This window comes from Pristis pectinata, chromosome 3 (assembly GCF_009764475.1).
Source record: "Pristis pectinata isolate sPriPec2 chromosome 3, sPriPec2.1.pri, whole genome shotgun sequence".
NCBI classification, from domain to species: Eukaryota; Metazoa; Chordata; class Chondrichthyes; order Rhinopristiformes; family Pristidae; genus Pristis; species Pristis pectinata.
This window is the reverse complement of record NC_067407.1, coordinates 143,291,764-143,312,189: the sequence shown is the minus strand read 5'-3', so window position 1 is coordinate 143,312,189 and position 20,426 is coordinate 143,291,764. Positions and strand designations below refer to the sequence as shown.

At 50.5% G+C, this 20,426-nt stretch overlaps 1 protein-coding gene across 3 annotated transcripts in view; it reads right to left on the bottom strand.

Moving 5' to 3' along the window:
* The window catches only part of ptk2ba (protein tyrosine kinase 2 beta, a), a 113,381-nt gene that overhangs the window by 55,804 nt on the left and 37,151 nt on the right, over positions 1 to 20,426 (bottom strand). For 2 of the 3 annotated variants that reach the window (XM_052012657.1, XM_052012659.1), the window contains exons 1-3: positions 8,730 to 8,871; positions 6,298 to 6,527; positions 547 to 725 (exon numbers count right to left, since the gene is read on the bottom strand). In XM_052012657.1, coding sequence (XP_051868617.1) covers positions 547 to 725; positions 6,298 to 6,486 — 368 coding nt within the window. In that variant the 5' untranslated portion in view covers positions 6,487 to 6,527; positions 8,730 to 8,871. Of the gene's footprint in view, positions 1 to 546; positions 726 to 6,297; positions 6,528 to 8,729; positions 8,872 to 20,426 lie in introns of those variants that run through there. The other variant, XM_052012658.1, reaches the window with a different exon arrangement.

Here is a 20,426-nt window from a genome sequence, read left to right as displayed (position 1 = left end):
AGGCTGGAGATTGGGGGGATTTCTTCTCTCAGACGGATGTGAATCTTGGTCATACCCCCACAATGAGAGGGCCACATTTTTGCTGTCTAGAGGGGAGCCAAGGTCAGGGGGAATAGGCAGCAACATGGAGCTAAGGCCAAGGTTTGATCAGGCTTCATCTAATTGACTGATGGGGAGGGATGGAAGGGTCTAATGAACTGCTCCTGCTCTTGGCCTGTTCCTACTCATGACTGCAATCCCTCAGGTAATTCCTGGAGGTAAGCTACGGGCCGGAATTTTCAGGGCTTCTCGATTCGATGATGGGTTCCCGGAGCGATTCACAAGCTGCGGTGGTTGAGACGGTCAACCTTCCTGAAGCAGGAGAAGGCAGATGGGAGGGGAGGTCTGTTCACCGACCAGCTGAACCGGAAAGCCAGTTCAGCCAGGTCAGTGAATTAGACAATTAACTCGTCAGAAGCTGCCTTGGTCAGAGGATGTCAAAGTGAAACTGAGTCTTCCTCTGGTCTCAGAGTGAAAGGTTAGACAAGGGCAACAGTCCAGTAGTACCTCCATTCAGCTTCGTGGTGAAGACTCTCGTACTTGGTCTGAACCTCCTCGATCGTGAGGTCAGGATGGAGCCAGTAGACCTCATCAGATTTCAAGTGCTTTAGTCTGAGTCCATAACAGCTCTTAAAGATGATGCTGGGACCGACTCTCCCGCTGTCCAATATTGTGCTAATGATCTCCTGTGGGGCAAGAGGACAGAGGGAATCATCACTAAAGCCCATTGACTACTGGCAAAGATCCAGTGGTCTTGGCAGTGCTCACTTCCCCTTCACCCAATGGGTTCTCTCAGTTCCAGTGGATCACTGGCTTCCAGCAGCTGTGACATCACCAAACCGGCCAATCACATTAAGGAATTCCAACACAGCAAACCAGGAAGAAGGCTCAGCAGTTCTTGAAACACTTTACAGAGTTCTGAATGAACATCTGATTGGATGAAGATAAGATTTCTTTGTTAGTCACACGTACATCGAAACACACCGTGAAATGCATCTTTTGCAGAGAGTGTTCAGGGGGCAGCCCACATACGTAAAAGTTTTTTTTTAAATTCTAAGATCTATTTTCTTTTAGAATGTTTAACTGCGTCAGTAACAAAGCCACATGTGAATAACTTGCTTCATCAAGGCCACTGCAGTAATATGATCGTGTAGGCCATTCGAAACTGACTGAGACCTTGTACAACGACATGTGACATCTGGGTGGTTTACAGTGAAGCTGGGTCACGAAAAGAAGATACGTAGAACATAGAACAGTACAGCACAGGACAGGCCCTTCGGCCCACCATGTTGTGCCAAACTAATTAAACCAATGACTCCTAATTAACCTAATCCCTCTTCCTCACACATTAACTATACCATATTCATCTGCCTACCTAAGTGTTTCTTAAACATTCCTGTGTTATCTGCCTCCACCACCACCCCTCTCTGTGCAAAAAACCTGCCCCACACATATCCTTTGTACGTTCCCCCTCACACCTTAAATACATGCCCTCTAGTACTAGACACTTCAATCCTGGGAAAAAGATACTAGCTGTTTATCTATGCCTCGCATAATTTTATAAACTTCTATCAAATCTCCCCTCAGCCTCCGCTGCTCCAGAGACAACAGCCCCAGCTTGTCCACCCTCTCCTCATAGCACACGTCCTCCAAACCAGGCAGCATCCTGGTAAACCTCCTCTGCAGCCTCTCCAAAGCCCCCACATCCTTCCCATAATGAGGCAACCAGAAATGAATGCAATACTCTAAATGCAGCCTAACAAGAGTTTATAAAGCTGTAACACAAATTCTTGAGCCTTGAGCTCAGTGCCTCGACTAACAAAGGCAAGCATTCCATATGACTCCTTTACCACCCTATTGACTTGTGTGGCCACTTTCAGGGAGCTATGGACTTGGACCCCAAAATCCCTCTGTTACCAGCACTGTTAAGGACCCTGCCATTAACTGTGTGCTCTCCCATTACGTTACATCTCCTGAAGTGCAGCACCTCACTCTTGCCCGGATTAAGCTCCATTTGCCACTTATTTAAAGTTCATGTCAATTCAATCAACTTCTCTAGACTTCACCAAAACATCTATGAACGATGGAGTCTGCGGAGGTTACAATCACTGATCGCAAAGTCAGGAATTCTGAGTTAGACTGAGCAGGCACCGAAATCCCAAAGGCACTGGTCGCTTCACTGTTAGATTTGTCAGTACGCCCATTACGATGCCTGAGCACAACGGCCCTGTCCCCACATGTAACAGCTGAGTGACCCAACAGCAAAGAAAACCCCACTTCAGAAAATCCTCATCCAGGTATGACAAGAAACTAACAGTCACCTCAAACATCCACGTCCTGAAGGGTACCAGAGATACCAAAGGGCAAACATGAAAATTGTTCCACGTTGGCTAAAGAACTGATCAGCCAGGTGTTAAGGGAGCAGTGTTTGTGATATGTATTAACAACTTGGATGTGAATGTAGGAGGAATGATTAGTAATTTTGCAGATGACATGAACATTGGCAGTGTTGTGGAAAGCCAGGAAGGTTACTGAAGGCTACAGTGGTATGTAGATCAGATGGGAAGTTGGGCAGAACGTTGGCTGATGTTCCTGACAAGTGGTAGGTGTTGCATCTTGGGAAGTCATATAGGGGTAGGACATACACAGTGTGTGGCAGGGAGCTAAGGAATGGTGATGAACAGAGGGATTCAATTCCATGGTTGTCTGAGGGTGGCCACGCTGGTAGATAGGGTGGCAATGAAGGCGTGCGGCACACTTGTCTTCATGGGACAGGCAACCGATGTAAGAGTTGGGATGGTATGTTGAACTCTACAAACGCTGGTTCGGCTGCACCGGGAGCACCATGTGCAGTTCTGGACAACACACTGTGCGAAGGATGTGGTAGCACTGGAGAGGGTGCAGAGGAGATTCACCAGGGTGTTGCCTGGGATGGAGGACTTTGTTAATGGGAGACATTAGACAGGCTGGGATTGTTTTCCCTGGAGCGAAGGAGGCTGAGGAGGGGCATGATCGAGGGGTATTGGCAGATAATGTGAAGGTAAACCCAAAGGGTTTCTTCAGGTATATTAAGAACAAAAGGATAGTAAGAGACAGAATTGGTCCCCTAGAAGATCAGAGTGGTCGTATATGTGTGGAGCCTCAGGAGATGGGAGAGGTCTTAAACAGTTTTCTTGCATCAGTATTTACTCAGGAAACTGGCATTGTGGATATGGAAGGAAGGGAAACAAGCACTAGTGTCATGGAACATATAGAGATTAAAGAGGAGGAGGTACTTGATGCTTTACAGCGAATAAAGGTAGATAAATCCCCAGGGCCTGACAAGATATTTCCTTGGACCTTGAGAGAGACTAGTGTAGAAATTGCAGGGGCCCTGGCAGATATATTTAAAATGTCCTTAGCCACGGGTGCGGTGCCAGAGGACTGGAGGATAGTTCATGTTGTTCCATTGTTTAAGAAAGGCTCAAAGAGTAAACTGGGTAATTACAGACCAGTGAGCCTGACATCAGTAGTGAGTAAATTATTGGAAAGTGTTCTGAGAGATAGGACATATAAGTATTTGGACAGCCAAGGGTTGATTAAGGATAGTCAGCATGGCTTTGTGCGTAGTAGATAGTGTTTAATGAATCTTGTGGAGTTTTTTTTTTTGAGGAGGTCACTAAGAAAGTAGATGAAGGTAAGGCTGTGGATGTTGTCTACATGGACTTTAGTAAGGCCTTTGACAAGGTCCCACATGGGAGATTAGTTCAGAAGGTTCAGTCAATGGGTATCCATGGAAAGGTTGTAAACTGGATTCGAAATTGGCTGAGTGGGAGAAGACAGAGAGTGGTTGTGGATGGTTGTTTCTCAGATTGAACGCCTGTGACTAGTGGTGTGCCTCAGGGATCTGTGTTGGGGCCATTGTTGTTTGTTGTATATATCAATGATCTGGACGATAACGTGGTAAATTGGATTAGTAAGTTTGCGGATGCACTAAGATTGGAGGTGTAGTGAACAGTGAGGAAGGCTTTCAAAGCTCGCAGAGGGATCTGGACCAAATGGAAAAATGGTCCAGAAAATGGCAGATGGGATTTAATGCAGACAAGTGTGAGGTGTTGCATTTTGGAAGGACAAATCAAGGGAGGACATACACAGTAAATGGTAGGGCACCAAGGAGTGCGGAGGAACGAAGGGATCTGGGAGTTCAGATACATAATTCCCTGAAAGTAGAGTCACAGGTAGACAGGGTTGTAAAAAAGGCTTTTGGCATCCTGGCATTCATAAATCAAAGTATTGAGTATAGGAGTTGGAATGTTTTGGTGAGGTTGTATAAGTCATTGGTGAGACCAAATTTAGAATATTGTGTGCAGTTCTGGTCGCCGAACTACAGGAAGGATGTCAGTAAGATTGAAAGAGTGCAGAGGAGATTTACAAGAATGTTGCTGGGTCTTCAGGAGTTGAGTTATAAGGAAAGATTGAGCATGTTAGGACTTTATTCCTTGGAGCGGAGAAGAATGAGGGGAGATATGATAGAGGTTTATAAAGTGATGAGGGGCATAGACGGAGTTAATGCAAGTAGGCTTTTTCCAGCTAGATTAGGAGAGATAAGTACGAGAGGACATGGCTTTAGGGTGAAAGGGGAAAGGTTCAGGGGGAACATTAGAGGGAACTTCTTCACTCAAAGAGTGGTGGGAGTGTGGAACGGGCTGCCATCTGATGTGGTAAATGCAGGCTCGCAATTAACTTTTAAGAGTAAATTGAATAGATACATGGACAAGAGAGGTCTGGAGGGGTATTGGCTGGGAGCAGGTAAATGGGACTGGCAGAATAATGTTTCGGCACAGACTAGAAGGGCCGAATGGTCTGTTTTCTGTGTTGTAGTTTTCTATGGTTCTATGGTTCTATGGTTCTATAAGATTATGAGAGGAACAGACAGAGTAGATGGTCAGAGTCTTTCCCCAGCATAGGGGTGTCTAAAACTAGTGGGCAATGCGAGGGGTGTTAAACCTCATGTGAGCAGGTTAACCCCACCCCTGGCAGACTTTTCAAGTGGCGTACTTCAGTATTCGGCGTGTGTACCATGGGGCGCTGCTGCCCTGCGCTGGTCCAAGGTGTTGCTAAATACGGAGCCGTCTGGTCGTGACTGAACAAGCATCAGCTCCTGACAAAGTAACGTATCAGTCAGGGTCCTGATCGACGCTCTGCATCTGACACCCTGGCCAGCTTAGAAAACAGAAGCAGATTACGGATATCACGGCAACTACTTGAAACCACTCGAGGTGTGATCATTTTATCACTACGGAACATCTCAAGTTGTCACTTTTGCAACCTGCGTGAAGAGGAAATCCGTCATTTCCTCTTGTTTAAGCCAACAAAGGTACTGGATACCAGCTACAACCGCACCACAGTTACTCGCCCAGACTGCTCCGACAGCACCTCCCAAACCCAACGAACGGCTCTCCCACCAAGGGCAGTGAGAGCAGGGGGACACCACCACCTGCTGGTTCCCCTCCCAGTCACACCCCACCCTGACCTGGAAACACCTCGCTGTTCCTTCACCGTCACCGAGTCCAAACCCTGGAGCTCCCTCCCAACAGTGGGAGCACCTTCCCCACATTAACTGCAGCGGTTCAAGGAGGCAGTTATGGATTGGCAATAATTGGTAGCCTTACCAGGAAGCCCAGATCCCAAAAATGAACTTAAAGGGAATATTCGGAACATTACAATGTAAGTGCAAGGGAGCCGGTGTGAGGAAATGTAGTGAGCGATGAAGTCCAACTCCAGGGGACTGGATTCACTGGAGCGTAGGAGAATGAGGGGTGACCTTAAAAAAACTTAAAACTTTATTTATACATCACGGTAACAGGCCCTTCCGGCCCAATGAGCCCGCGCCACCCGATTACACCGATGTTAACCGACTAACCCGCATGTCTTTGGAATGTGGGAGGAAACCGGAGCACCCGGAGGAAACCCACGCAGACATGGGGAGAACGTACAAACTCCTTACAGACATCGGCGGGAATTGAACCCTGATCACTGGCGCTGTAATAGTGAGATCGGTGACGGGGAGATCGGTGACAGGGGGATCGGTGAAGGGGAGATCAGTGGTGGTGGGGGGATCGGTGACAGGGAGATCGGTGACGGGGGGAGATTGGTGATGGTGGGGGGATCGGTGGTGGGGGGATCGGTGACGGGGAGCTGGGTTCAGCTGCGGTAACTGCCCCCGTCCATTGTGTGAGCCCCCTGTGACGAGTCCAGAGCCGTGTCCCATGACCTTACCCTGATTTCAGTCGTGTGGTCACACTTGACCAGCTTGAAGTTCTTGCCCAGGTTGCTGCTGGTGTTGCTGCAGAAACACACCTTGAGGATCTTGGTGCTGGCTGCCTCAGAGGGCCTGTCCGAGCTAACACACAGCGCGTGCCTCGTGGCATCTACCCATGTCTCCAGCGGGTTGGCGTTGCTGTTCATCTTATCAGCTGCTGGTGTGTTGGGGCTGCAGCATCACTCACCTGCAGGAGGAGAGGTGTGTGTTACATTGATGGACCAACTCGCTCTTCCCTCCACTCCAGACCTATCCACAGCCTCCCACAGCAGAGGCAACAGACCTGGGACCCGGGTCCGTCCTTGCCTCCTGTGTCCACAACACAGCCGTGGGCTCCTCAAGCCCAACTCCCTGTCTGGGATGGCCTGGCACTCGATCAGCTGGGACGGCCTGGCACTCGATCTCACTGAATGTCAGGGAAGGCGCAGACAGGCCGAATGGCCTCCTGCTGCTCAATTTCTCAGGTTCCTGGGTTCTGTGGCAGTGTGACAGAGTCCCAGCTGGTGGGGTCCCTGCACACCATGGATCACACGGACCCAGCACCCAGCTGAGCGAAGAGCTTGCAATGAAACCAGTTGTTAGATTGCCACTCTGTGGGAGGAAGTATGGGGACGTGATGGTCTGAGCTCACCAAAAGCATTCATTATCTGAGGGATCTGCTGATGTGGAAGAGTTCTGGGCTGAAGACTCTCTCACCCAGCTGATTGCTTCGGTGGTTCACAGGCAACTTCGTCCGAAGTGACTGGTGTCCCAGTGATGGGGTTTGAACCTTGCTCTGGGTCGGTGTGGTGGCACCAGCTCCACAACGTTCACATCACAACACCTCCTGGTGCCTCAGATACCGAGTGATGTTGGAGAGCTCAGACTGCGTCTCCGCAACTTCTCCCACAGAACATGTCAACCTGACAAGGTTCAGGTTCCTGCACCCTGTCCCGTGCTGGTTCCAGGTGATCCGTGGTACAGGGGTCACTCAAGCTCAATAACTTGAGAACCTGAGCAGGAGGAGGCCATTTGGCCCTCTGGGTGTGCTCTGCCCAGCCCTTACTCTGACACTGCTCTGGAGACTCCTTGGCCGGAAACACCATCCCTGCGCCCAGCGCGGAGATGTACAGGAAGTTTGTAAGTTGTCCTGACGTCTCCTCGCATTCTCTTCAGCACCAGAAAACACGGTCCCAGTCTGCTGAACCTGTCCTCCTACAGCAACCCCCTGTCCCCAGAACAGTCCGGTGAACCGCTTGTATGTCCTTTCTCAGGGATGGAGACCAAAACTGGTCAGAATTCTCCAGCTGTGGTCACACCAAGCACCCAGACAGTTGTGGGAACACACCTGGCCTCAAATCCTCTCATAATACAGGCCAACGTTCCAATACCCCTACCCCCAGATACCTGCCGTCTGCCTGTTCCCCACCCCGTCACCTGCCGTCTGCCTGTTCACCCCCATCACCTGTCACGTCTGCCTGTTCGCCCTCAGTGCCGTGCACAAACATACTCTGGTCCCACCATGCCCCTCCTTCCCCCCTCACCTGGATCCACCTCTCACCTGCCCTCTGTTGCCTCACCCCTCCCCCACCTCTTCACACTGACCATCTCCCCACTTCCTTTCCAGTCCCGATGGAGGGTCTCGACCCGACAGAGGCTGTCTGACCCGCTGAGTCCCTCCAGCAGTGTGTGTGTTGCTCCAGATTCCAGCATGTGGCCATCAGTGTCTGCCTGTGAACATGGACACCGCCCAATCTCTCGCCATTTGACAAGCACTCCACTTTTCGTTACCCCCATCAAAATTGCTGCCCCCACATTCCCCACATTATATTCCAGCTGCCACGTCCTGACCCACTCACTCCTCTTGTCCACATCCCCCTGAAGCCTCTCTACATCCTTCTCACGGCACGGTAGTGCAGCGGTTAGCGTAACGCTACCACAGCGCCAGCGACCCGGGTTCAATTCCGGCCGCTGTCTGTGAGGAGTTTGTACATTCTCCCCGTGCCTGCGTGGGTTTCCTCCGGGTGCTCTGGTTTCCTCCCACATTCCAAAGACGTACGGGTTAGGAAGTTGCGGGCACGTTATGTTGGCGCCGGAAGTGTGGCGACACTTCTGGGCTGCCCCCAGAACACTCTACGCAAAAGAAGCATTTCACTGTGTGTTTCAATGTACATGTGACTAATAGAAAAGTCTGATCTTATCTTAGCCACAGCCCCACCCAGTTTAGTATGGTTCGCCAACTTGGGAATGTGGCATTGAGTTCCCTCAGCCGATCACTGATACATTTATGAACAGCTGGAGCCTGGACAGCAATCCCTGTGGCATGGATGAGTTGGGCCGAAGGGCCTGTCCCGTGCTGTATTACACTCGTACTGTAATAACCTGCCTACCTCCACCTTAAAATACTCACAGACTCTGCTTCCACCGTTTGAGGGAGAGCATTCCAAAGACTCACTGCCCCCTGCTCCGTCTGTGTGTGACCCCTTTCTTCTTAACTAGTGAGCCCTCGATCTAGCTTGTTCCACAGAGGGAAGCCTCCCCTCCGCACCCGCCCTGTTCCGCACCCCCAAACCTCACGGGCTTCAGTCAATCGCTCTCTCACACTCCCAGCCTCGGGTGGACTGGCAGCCTGCTGTAAACCATCGACCTTCAGTGAGCTGCTTGCTCACGTGCTGGCCTGCATTTCAGTTTGGTCACACGGTGAGGTTGGCCAAGTACGGCTCACCTCCGACTGTCAGTAAACATCTGACACATGGCTGTCTCAGCAAGCCATGGGATGTGATTGGTTCCACCTCATCTAATCCTGAATCACATCATTGACAAAATATTTGCTGTGTGTTTCATGATGAAAGGATGGTTATAAATGCCCTGTGGAGATGAAGGGCCCAGAGGGAGTTATGAACGAGGTAAATCATAATCAGCTCATAACACACTCTGTTTCCATCATCCATTCAGGAAGAAAGTTGCAAAGGTTCTACACCCAGTGAGAGAAACAACTGGCCCTCATCATTTGGGGAGACGTCAGAGGTAGGTTCTCGACACAGAGAATGGTGGGTGCCTGGGACGCACTGCCGGGGTTGGGGGTAGAGGCTGATACAACAAGGACATTTAAGAGACTCATAGATAGGCACATGGATGTAAGAAAAATGCAGGGTTGTGGGCTGTGTGGGAGGGAAGGGTTAGATTGATCATGGGGCAGGTTTATATAGGTCGGCACAACATTGTGGGCCGAAGGGCCTGTACTGTACTGGACTGTTCGATGTTCTATCTTGGTGCTACATGGGTGACACTGCTTACTGAACCAGTGATCCCTGGTTCTAGATTCCCTCAAAGGAGGAAACACCCTCTCCACACCCCCTCACTCTCCCAGCCATGAGTGCAGACAAGCCCCGCCTGTCCGACCCTTCCTCGATGGACAACCCACCCGTTCCAGCTATCGCCTTGTAAACCCTCTCCGAACTGCTTCTGATGCATTTACATCCTTCCTTAAATAAGGAGCATTTAGAACATAGAACAGTACAGCACAGAACAGGCCCTTCGGCCCACAATGTTGTGCCGACATAGCTAATCCCTCCTACCTACAGAATGCACATATCCCTCCATCTTCCTCTCATTCATGCGCCCATCCAAGCCCCTCTTAAAAGCCCCCAGTGAGTGTGCCTCCACCACCCTATCAGGCAATGCATTCCAGGCATTCACCGCTCTCTCAGTAAAAAACGTACCTTTCACAGCTGTTCTGATCCTACCCCCTCTCACCTTAAATGCATGTCCTCTGGTATTGGATCGCTCAATAGTGGGAAAAAGATATTGCTTGTCCACCCTATCTGTGCCCCTCATCATTTTATACACTTCCAACAGATCACCCCTCGGCCTCCGTCACTCCAGAGAAATATGACCTTCCGAAAGCTATCAGGAATACCAAGAGGAAATACTGACCAGCTGACAGCTATGCCAGGGCTGACATGCCATAACAGGCTACAAGACGAAGACAGGCTGCATAGCTAACAACAGCACATCCCTTCCCAATGAACTTAACACATTCTATGCGTGTTTTGAACAGAAGAGAAGTGGATTTTCACCATCCACCCTGACAGCCTCCAATGTAACTGAACCTGTGATCACAGTGGAGGACGTAAGATCAGTCTTCCAGAGATTGAACACGAGGAAAACACCTGACCCGGATGGTGTCCCTAGCCACGTGCTCAGATCTTGTGCTGATCAGCTGGCAGGGGTACTTGCAGACATTTTAACCTCTCCCTGCTTCAATCTCAGGTTCCCTCCTGTTTTAAGAAGACCACTATCATCCCGGTACCAAAGAAAAGCAAGGTAACATGCCTCAATGACTACCGACCAGTGGCTCTGACATCCACCATCATGAAGTGCTTTGAGAGGTTGGTCATGGCACGCAGCAGCTCCAGCCTACCAGACAACCTGGACCCACTGCAATTCACCTATCACTGAAACAGGTCTACAGTGGATGCCATCTCCCTGGCCCTACACTCAGCTCTGGAGCATCTGGACAGTAAAGACACCTACATTAGACTATCGTTTATTGACTACAGCTCTGCCTTCAATAGCATAATCCCAAGCAAACTCTGAGATCCAGGTCTCAACACCTCCCTCTGTAACTGGATCCTTGACTTTCTAACCAACAGACCACAATCAGTGAGGATAGGCAGCAATACCTCCGGCACGATTATTCTCAACACTGGTGCCCCACAAGGCTGTATGCTCAGTCCTCTACTCTACTCCCTATACACTCATGACTGTGTGGCCAGATTCTGCTCTAACTCCATCTATAAATTTGCAGATGATACCACCGTTGTAGGCCGTATCTCAAACAGCGATGAGTCAGAGTACAGGAAGGAGATAGAGAGCTTAGTGGAATGGTGTCATGACAACAACCTTTCCCTCAATGTCAGCAAAACTAAAGAGCTGGTCATTGACTTCAGGAAAGGGGGCGGTGTGCATGCACCTGTCTACATCAATGGTGCTGAGGTTGAGTGGGTTGAGAGTGAACATCACCAATAGCCTGTCCTGTTTCAACCATGTAGACACCTTGGCCAAGAAAGCTCACCAGCACCTCTACTTTAGCAGGCTAAAGAAATTTGCTATGTCCTCTTTGACACTCACCAACTTTTATCGATGCACCACAGAAAGCATCCTATCTGGATGTATCACAGCTTGGTACAGCAACTGCTCTGCCCAGGACCGCAAGAAGCTGCAGAGAGCTGTGGACACAGCCCAGCACATCACGGACACCAGCCTCCCTTCCCTGGACTTTACCTCTCGCTGTCTTGGTGAAGCAGCCAGCATAATCAAAGACCCCACCCACCCGGGACATTCTCTCTTCTCTCCTCTTCCATTGGGTAGAAGATACAGGTGCCTGAGGGCATGTACCACCAGACTTAAGGACAGCTTCTACCCCACTGTGATAAGACTATTGAACGGTTCCCTTATACAATGAGATGGACTCTGACCTCACGAACTACCTTGTTGTGACCTTGCACCTTATTGCACTGCACTTTCTCTGTAGCTGTGACACTTTACTCTGTACTGTTATTGTTTTTACCTGTACAATACACTCTGTACTAACCCAATGTAACTGCACTGTGTAATGAATAGACTTCTACGATCAGTTTGTAAGACAAGCTTTTCACTATACCTCGGTACAAGTGACAATAATAAACCAATACCAATACCAAAAGAGCCCAAGTTTGTCCAGCCTCTCCTGATAGCATATGCCTTCTAATCCAGGCAGCATCCTAGTAAACCTCTCTGCACCCTCTCTAAAGCCTCGTCATCCTTCCTATAGTGAGGTGACCAGAATTGCACGCAATATTCTAAATGCGGCCCAACCACAGTTCTGTAGAGATGCATCATCACTTCTTGACTCCTGTACTCAACACCTCGATTAATGAAAGCAAGCATTCCATAAGCCTTCTTACCCACCCTGTCTACCTGTGTAGCCACTTTCAATGAGCAATGGACTTGCGCCCCAAGGTCTCTCTGCTCTTCAACACTATTAAGGGTCTTGCCCTTACTGCCTCTTGACATTAGTCCCACCAGGGTGCAGCACCTCACATTTATCCAGGTTAAACTCCACAGCATTTGAGAGACACAAGGGATTTCTGATTCACTAGCACTTCCAGTCGGGTGCTCTGCACTCAGTGTTCAAAGTGTGTTCTCTCTCCTCGACACTGGAGAAACCCAACGCAGGTCAGGACACCACGTTGTGGAGATCCCTCAAGGTTGATGCGCAGGTCGATAGGGTTGATAAGAAGGCGTATGGTATGTTGGCCTTCATTAGTTGGGGTATTGAGTTCAAGGGCTGTGAGGTGATGTTGCAGCTCTATAGAACTCTGGTTAGACCACACTTGGAGTATTGTGTTCAGTTCTGGTCGCCTCATTATAGGAAGGACGTGGAAGCTTTAGAGAGGGTGCAGAGGAGATTTACCAGGATGCTGCCTGGATTGGAGAGCATGTCTTATGAGGATAGGCTGAGTGAACTAGGGCTTTTCTCTTTGGAGCAAAGGAGGATGAGAGGTGACTTGATAGAGGTGTACAAGATGATAAGAGGCATAGATCAAGTGGACAGTCAGAGACTTTTTCCCAGGGCCACAATGGCTAACACGAGGGGACATAATTTTAAGGTGATTGGAGGAAGGTATAAGGGGGATGTCATGGGTAAGTTTTTTCCACAGAGAGTGGTGGGTGTGTGGAACGCACTGCCGGCAGAGGTTGTGGGGGCAGATACATTAGGGACATTTAAGAGACTCTTAGATAGACACATGAATGATAGAGAAATAGGGGGCTATGTGGGTGGGAAGGTTTAGATAGACCTTAGGGCAGGATAAAATGTTGGCACAATATTGTGGGCCGAAGGGCCTGTACTGTGCTGTAGTGTTCTATGTTCTATGTTCTGAACTCAGTCCGCTGGGTTGGCCCTGAACTTCCCGCTGCCTTTCACTACGATTCCCCATTCCTCTCCTGCTCTGACCTATTGGTTTGTGGCCTCCTGTGGTTACTGTGAGGCTGACCTCGTGGTGTAGAATGTCAAGGTCGGACCATTTCACAGGAGCCATTGGGCCCATTGAGGTGCCCTACCAGAGGTGCATTGTGGACAAGGCTAACAGTTATAGTCACACCGCACAGGCCCTTCGGCCCACCCACACCATGCTGACCATCAGGTACTTATTCACATTAATCCCATTTCCCAGTGCCTGGTCCGCATCCGTCTCTGCCTCGGTGGCTGCTCTAGCCACTGCCTCACGGTTGCGAGAACAATCACCTTGAGACTAACTTTAACCGCCTCCTCTTTCAAACCAGGTTCACAGAATGCTCGACTTGCACCGACCCCCACTGACTTCCCCTCCGCACCTTACTGCCTCCCCCCACAAACCCCGAGAAAGCACGGTCAGCTGACGGTGACCGTGAGAGGGAGTCGTGCAAGAGGCCAGGTGACATGCAAGCAGCGTGCCCCCAGAGCGACCACCAGCCAGGCAGTGAGGCTGCTGTCTCTCTCCACGCGACACTTGGCCAGAACCCTGGGCCTCTGACCTTCACCGCTTGTGACAGGCTGCCCGTCAGAGACATGAGACGGTAACCTGCTGAGCAAGCGTGCACACAGCACTCTGGAACAGCCGAGTCTCTGCAGTTGGGCTTTGTATTCCTGAACTCTGGATCAGTGACGTCCGCAAGGAAGGCCCACTGTTCTCCACCCGGATAGTCCACAACCCAGTGGTGTGAACACTCAGTCTTCCAGTTTCAGGTAACCCACAGCCCTGTGTTCACCCCTCTTTCTCTCCTTCCAATCCACCAGTCATGGAGCAACACACCACGGATACAGGCCCTTCGGCCCAACCAGTCCATGCCGACCACGGTGCCCACCCAGTTAGTCCCAATTTCCTGTGTTTGGCCCATATCCCTCCAAGCCCCGCCCCTCCATGTACCAATCCAAGTGTTTCTTAAATGACACTGTTATACCTGCTTCACCCACTTCCTCTGGCAGCTCGTTCCATATTTGTTCCACATTCATATCGTACAACGTGCCAGACTCCCCGTCACCATCAGTCCTCCCAGAGGGGGTGACACAGTGAGGCACAGGCCAGTGGGGAGAGGGGAGCAGCCTGGGACCACTCAACATTGACTCCAGGCCCTGAGTAGTGTCAAGGTATCAGGACAAACATGGACAAGGAAACCTCTGGCTGATCACCGCCTCTTGTCCACCATCAGCAGAAGGGAAGGGTCAGTACCGCGCCTCACCTTGGGGAACGTAGACGGGCGAGTGGGTGAGGTATCAGTGAAAGAGCATTTGCAGATAGTGACCATACCAAGGTTTCAAGGCAGTTAAGGAAAGGGATAGGGATGGTCTGGGAATTGTCCTGAAGTGGGAGAAGGCAGTTCCAATATAACACAGGAGCTGGGAAAGGTGGACTGGGGGCAGCTACTTCTGGGTGGGTCTACACCTGACCAGGGGAATCGTTCAACAGTGAAGCAGTGAGACCTCAGGGCCAACGTGATCCTGTATGGGTAAGGGGCAATGATGAAGGTCAGGGGATAGTGAGGCTGGGTAAAACAAGGAAGCCTAGAAAGCAGAGAAGGGCTTAGGAATGTATCAGGTGAAGGGAGGACTGGGAAAAATTGGGAGGGCAAAGAGGAGCCACAAAGTATCAGTAGCAGGCAGGCTTAAGGAAAACCTTAAAGCTTTTTATAAGTGTATTAAATGCAAGGGATTAACCATGGACTCTGTCTGCACCTCGCGCTGCCCTGGTGAAGCAGCCAGCATAATCAAAGACCCCACCCACCCTGGACATTCTCGCTTCTCCCCCCTTCCCATCGGACAGAAGATACAAAAGCCTGAAAGCGCGTACCACCAGGCTCAAGGACGGCTTCTATCCCACTGTTATAAGACTATTGAACGGTTCCCTAGTGCGATAAGATGGACCCTTGACCTCACAATCTACCTCGTTATGACCTTGCACCTTATTGTCTGCCTGCACTGCACTTCCTCTGTAGCTGTTACACTTTATTCTGCATTCTGTTATTGTTTTCCCCTGTATTACCTCAATGCACTGATGTGATGAAATGATCTGTACGATCGGTTTGTAAGACAAGTTTTTCACTGTACCTTGGTACAAGTGACAATAATAAACTGATTTACCCATTATGTGTGAATGAGGCAATTGCCACGTTGAGCTGATGTGTGGACAAAGTCTGAAATGAAAACTTCTCACCTGTGTTCACTGAGAAAGGCGGTGAAGCTAGAGAATTTGGGGTTGAGATGAAATTCTGCAAATTATCATTACAAAGAAGAAGATATTAGATGGAAAACAAGTAAAATTGGTGATGTTGAAATTGGATGTGTTTGTGGGCTTAAAGGTGGATAACCCCCAGGGCCTTAGGTGTATGGGAGGGGAAAGATTTAAAAGAGACCTGAGGGGCAATGTTTTCACACAGTGGGGGTGGGTGTGTTGAACGAGCTGCCAGAGGAAGTGGTAGAGGTGGGTACAGTTACAACGCTTAAAAGGCAGACACAAGAGAATCTGCAGATGCTGGAAATCTAGAACAACACACAAAGTGCTGCAGGAACTCAGCAGGTCAGGCAGCGTCTGTGGAGGGAAATAAACAGTCAACGTTTCAGGTCAAGACCCTTCATCAGGACTGATGAAAACACTTACTGTTTACTGTTTAAAAGACTCTTAGACAGGTCCATGGATAGGAAGGGTTTAGAGGGATATGGGCCAAATGTGGGCAAATGGGAGTAGCTCAGGGAAGCACTGTGGTCAGCATGGACCGAAGGGCTTATTTCGGTGCTATATGACTCTCTTTCCACAGACGCTGCCAGGCCTACTGGGTATGTCCAGCATCCTCTGGTTTTGTTTCAATCCTGCCCCAGTGTTTCTCCACTCAGGAGCAGCCCCACGGAAACATTCCCTCCTTCGAAAGGACGTCTCTCAGCTGCCTCCTCTAGATCGAGGTCGACACTCCAGAACCACTCTACCTCAACTCAAAAATAGTCCTGGCCAAACGCAGCCGCTGGCCCACCAGAGAAGACGGAGAGAAGCAGAGGCTGAGATCAGTGGATGTCTTCCGACAGGAAGTTGTGGTCGATCTGGTGTAGATTAGTTCAAGAGCAGCCTAGGAGTTTAAAACCCAGCACACCTCCTGCTCGAGAGCTCAGTTTTAAAATATTTCTTTTATTTTTAACAGTTATAGTGTCAGGCAGCATGGAAACAGGTCCTTCAGTGAACCACTTCCACATTTAACAGAGGACAGCCACTTGCATTAATCTCACCGTCCAGCACGTGGCCTGGAGCCTTCTACCCCATGGCGATAAAACTGCTCATCTACTCTCAGTGACCCTGCTTCTACCCTCTCCGGTGTGTGTTCCAGCTATTCTCCGCTCTCGGGCTGAGAAAGTCCCTCTCACATCCCCTTGGGATCTCCAGTCCGTACCCCAGCTTCATGTCTGAAATTCTACTTCTCATAGAAAATTAGTTCCACTATGCTAAAAACTTCAAGTAAATGAGGTCAGGATGACATAATGGTTTGCCTCAGGCTGAATCCTGTCAGGGTGTCCTCTTGCCCAGCTCCGAGGGAGGTTCAGGAACCGAGGGAGGCTCAGTGACTGGGGAGGGGGGGCGGGGTCAGTGACCGAGAGTGGGGGGTCAATGACTGAGGGGGGTCAATGACTGGGGGGGGTGTCAGTGACCGAGGGGGGGGGGGGGTGGTCAGTGACTGAGGAGAGGGTCAGTGACCAAGGGGGGGGGGGTCAGTGACCGAGGGGGGAAGGTCAGGGTCCGAGGAAGGGGGGTCAGTGACTGAGGGGGGTCAATGACTGAGGGGGGGTCAGTGACTGAGGAGACGGTCAGTGACCAATGGGGGGGTTAGACCGAGGGGGGGGGTCAATCACTGAGGGGGGTCAGTGACTGAGGGGGGTGGTCAGTAACCGAGGGGGGGGGGGTCAGTAACCGAGGGGGGGGGTCAGTAACCAAGGGGGTGGTCAGTAACTGAGGGGGGGGGGTCAGTGAATGACGGGGGTCAGTGACTGAGGGGGTGGTGTTCAGTGACCGGGGGGGGTGGGGGTGTCAGTGACTGATGGGGGGAGTCAGTGACTTCCCTTTCCCTGTGGCAGACAGCGGTTTTCAGGCCGAGTGTTCCCCAGCCGTGCACTGCTCCCCTCTGTCTGCCTGAGCTCCGGGCAGACCGCAGACCCACTTGAAATGATTCCAGCATCAAGGCAGCAGAGGAAAGCATGGTGTGAAGGTGAGGATGGAGCCATCGAGGGATACAGCACGAAACAGGCCCCGCGCCCACTCTCCACTCTATCACACACCATCAGTGTTGTCTCCCCACATTCCCACCAACACCTCCCAGGTTCTACCCCTCACCTACACACTGCGGGCAATCTACAGCGGACAATCAATGCGCCAGCACGTCTTTGGGACAGATCACAGATCTGGAGAAGCTGAAGTACTGAGATGTTGAAGAGCTGTAGGAACTGGGGTTACATCGGGAATGCTGAGGACATGGATGGATTGGAAAGATCCTCACTTCCAGATCCCTCTGTGGAGTGAAAGTTGAAGCATTCCTGGCAAGGGCAGACATCTGCACAGAGAGCATGAGGTAGGGCAGGTAGCAGGGTTCTCTGGGGTTTCCCAAGGGCATTTGACAAGGTGCCTGTGGGAGGTGGGTGCATAAACAGAAGCCCTGGGTGTGGGAGAAAGTGTGTCAGAGTGGATTGAAGACTGTCTGACACACAGAAAACAGAAAGTTGGAATAAATGGGCCCCTTTCATGCTGGAGGGATGTAACCAGTGGAATACCAACCCCAGGGATCAGTTCTTGACCCCACTTGTTCACTACTTACATTAACGACCTGGAGGAGGGAATGTAATGCAAGGTTTCCAGATTTGCCAATGAAATGACAATAGATGGAAGGGCATCCATGGACTGTCTACACTCCTCGCTGCCTCGGTAAAGCAGTCCACCCACCCCAGACACTCTCTCTTTCCCCCCCTCCCATCAGGCAGAAGATACAAAATCCTGAAAGCACGTACCACCAGGCTCAAGGACAGCTTCTATCCCACTGTTATAAGACAAATGAATGGTTCCCTCTTGACATCACAATCTACCTCGTTATGACCTTGCACCTTATTGTCTGCCTGCACTGCACTTTCTCTGTAACTGTGACACTTTATTCTGCATTCCCTTGTACTACCTCAATGCACCGTGTAATGAATTGACCTATACGATCGGTATGCAAGACAAGTTTTTCACTGTACCTTGGTACAAGTGACAATAATAAACCAATTTACCAATGTTGTGATGAAGGCACTGTGATTCTGCAATGGGATACAGATGGATTGAGTGAGTGGGTGAAGACTGATAAATGGAGTTTAATGTGGGCAAGTGTGAGGCGATGCAGTTCAGTAAGAGAAATCAAAAGGCAGATTATTATCTCAGCAGCAAGAGACTGCAAGTGAGTGAGGTTCAGAGGGATCGAGGTGTTCTAGTGCATAAACCACAAAAAGTTAGCAGGCAGCTGCAGAAGTAGTTAGGAAGGCAAAGGGGTTGGAGTTTAAGAATAGAAAGGTTTGGTTGTAATTGTGCAGGGTGTTGGTGAGGCCACACCTGGAATTCTGTGCACAGTTTTAGTCCACTGACCTTCAGAAATATATACAGTAACATTGGAGGCAGTCCAATTCCTGGGTTGGGAGGTTTGTCCCACCAAGAGAGGCTGGACATTCTGGGTCTGTATTCCTGTTTAGAAGAACAAAGGGTGACCTTATTCAAACATACTAGATCCTACGGTGGTGCTTGACAGGGATGTTCTCTACAGTGGGAGAGTCAGGAACAAGGGAGCATAGATACTGAACAAGGAGCTGGTCAGTTAAAACTGAGGTGTGTAGAAATTTCTTCTGGCAGAGGGTGGAGAATTTCTGGAATCCTCTGCCCCGGCGGGTGGTGGGATCTGCATCATTAGAGCTGTTTAAAGTGGAGCTGGACAAAGGTTTGACGGATCGAGGGGTAGCTGGGTGCGGGGAAATGGCACAGCAGATGCAGCCATGATCACTTTGAGTTTGGGACAGGCCCAGAGAAGGAAGGAAGACCCTGTTCAAATGCAACGTGAACTCTCCGTTGAAGCTGGCGAGGTGCTGGAAGTCAGACTCCTTCTCCCTCCTCCCACCACTCATGAATGGAAGTACAACAAAAAGACAGCACTATCTATCCTCTGCACCCTTACTGTCCGACCTCCTGGTCTGGGTCCTGACCGAGGAGACACTCATGGTCAGCATGGACAAGTTGGGCCGAAGGGCCTGTTTCTGTGAAGTGACATACTCTATAAGTCTATTTTCTGATCATTAGCATCTGCCCAGTGTATCCCGAGATCAGAGGGTTATCCCCTGAGGACGGATCGGATGGGGTAGATCTTTACTCATGGGGAGTCAGGAATAACCAGGGGGATCTTCTTGAAACATAAATGATTCAGGGAGGGACAGAAAGACGACGGAGAGCTGAGGGACAGGAGACGTGGCTGGGGATGGAGGGGTGACCAGCCAGGGGTGAGGTAGGGGAGAACGTTTTATGCAAAGGGTGTGAACTGTTTGGCCTCTCTTCCTCAGGGAGGGAAGTGGGATCAGCCGCTGTGCACACTCAGGCCTGGGACAAACTGGACAGGAGGCACGGATTATCCCGATCTTGTTGGGGGCTGCACCAGTGTCGAGGGACAGAGTGGCCTCCCAGCCTGCCAACGCTGACTGGTCCACCTCTCTCCAGGGTACTTATGGCCAACGTCAGTGCAGCAGCAGATGTAAGGAGCCCACAGCAAGGGCACAGGGGAGCGAGGAGGGGCCTGCTGGTCCAGTGGGTCAGCTCGAGCGAGCTGCAGAGACAGCTGGATCTGCAGACCATGACAAGCAGCTGTTGGTATTGGGTGCTCCGACCGAGAGACCAGACCTTCTACATTGCCTGGAACACGTTACTGTTCCTTCCTCATCGCTGGGACTCCCTCCCGAACAGCACCGTGGGAGGTCCTTCACCAGTGGGACTGTGGGGGCTCACCACACCCAGATCTCCAGGATGTACCTCCCACACCTGCTCAC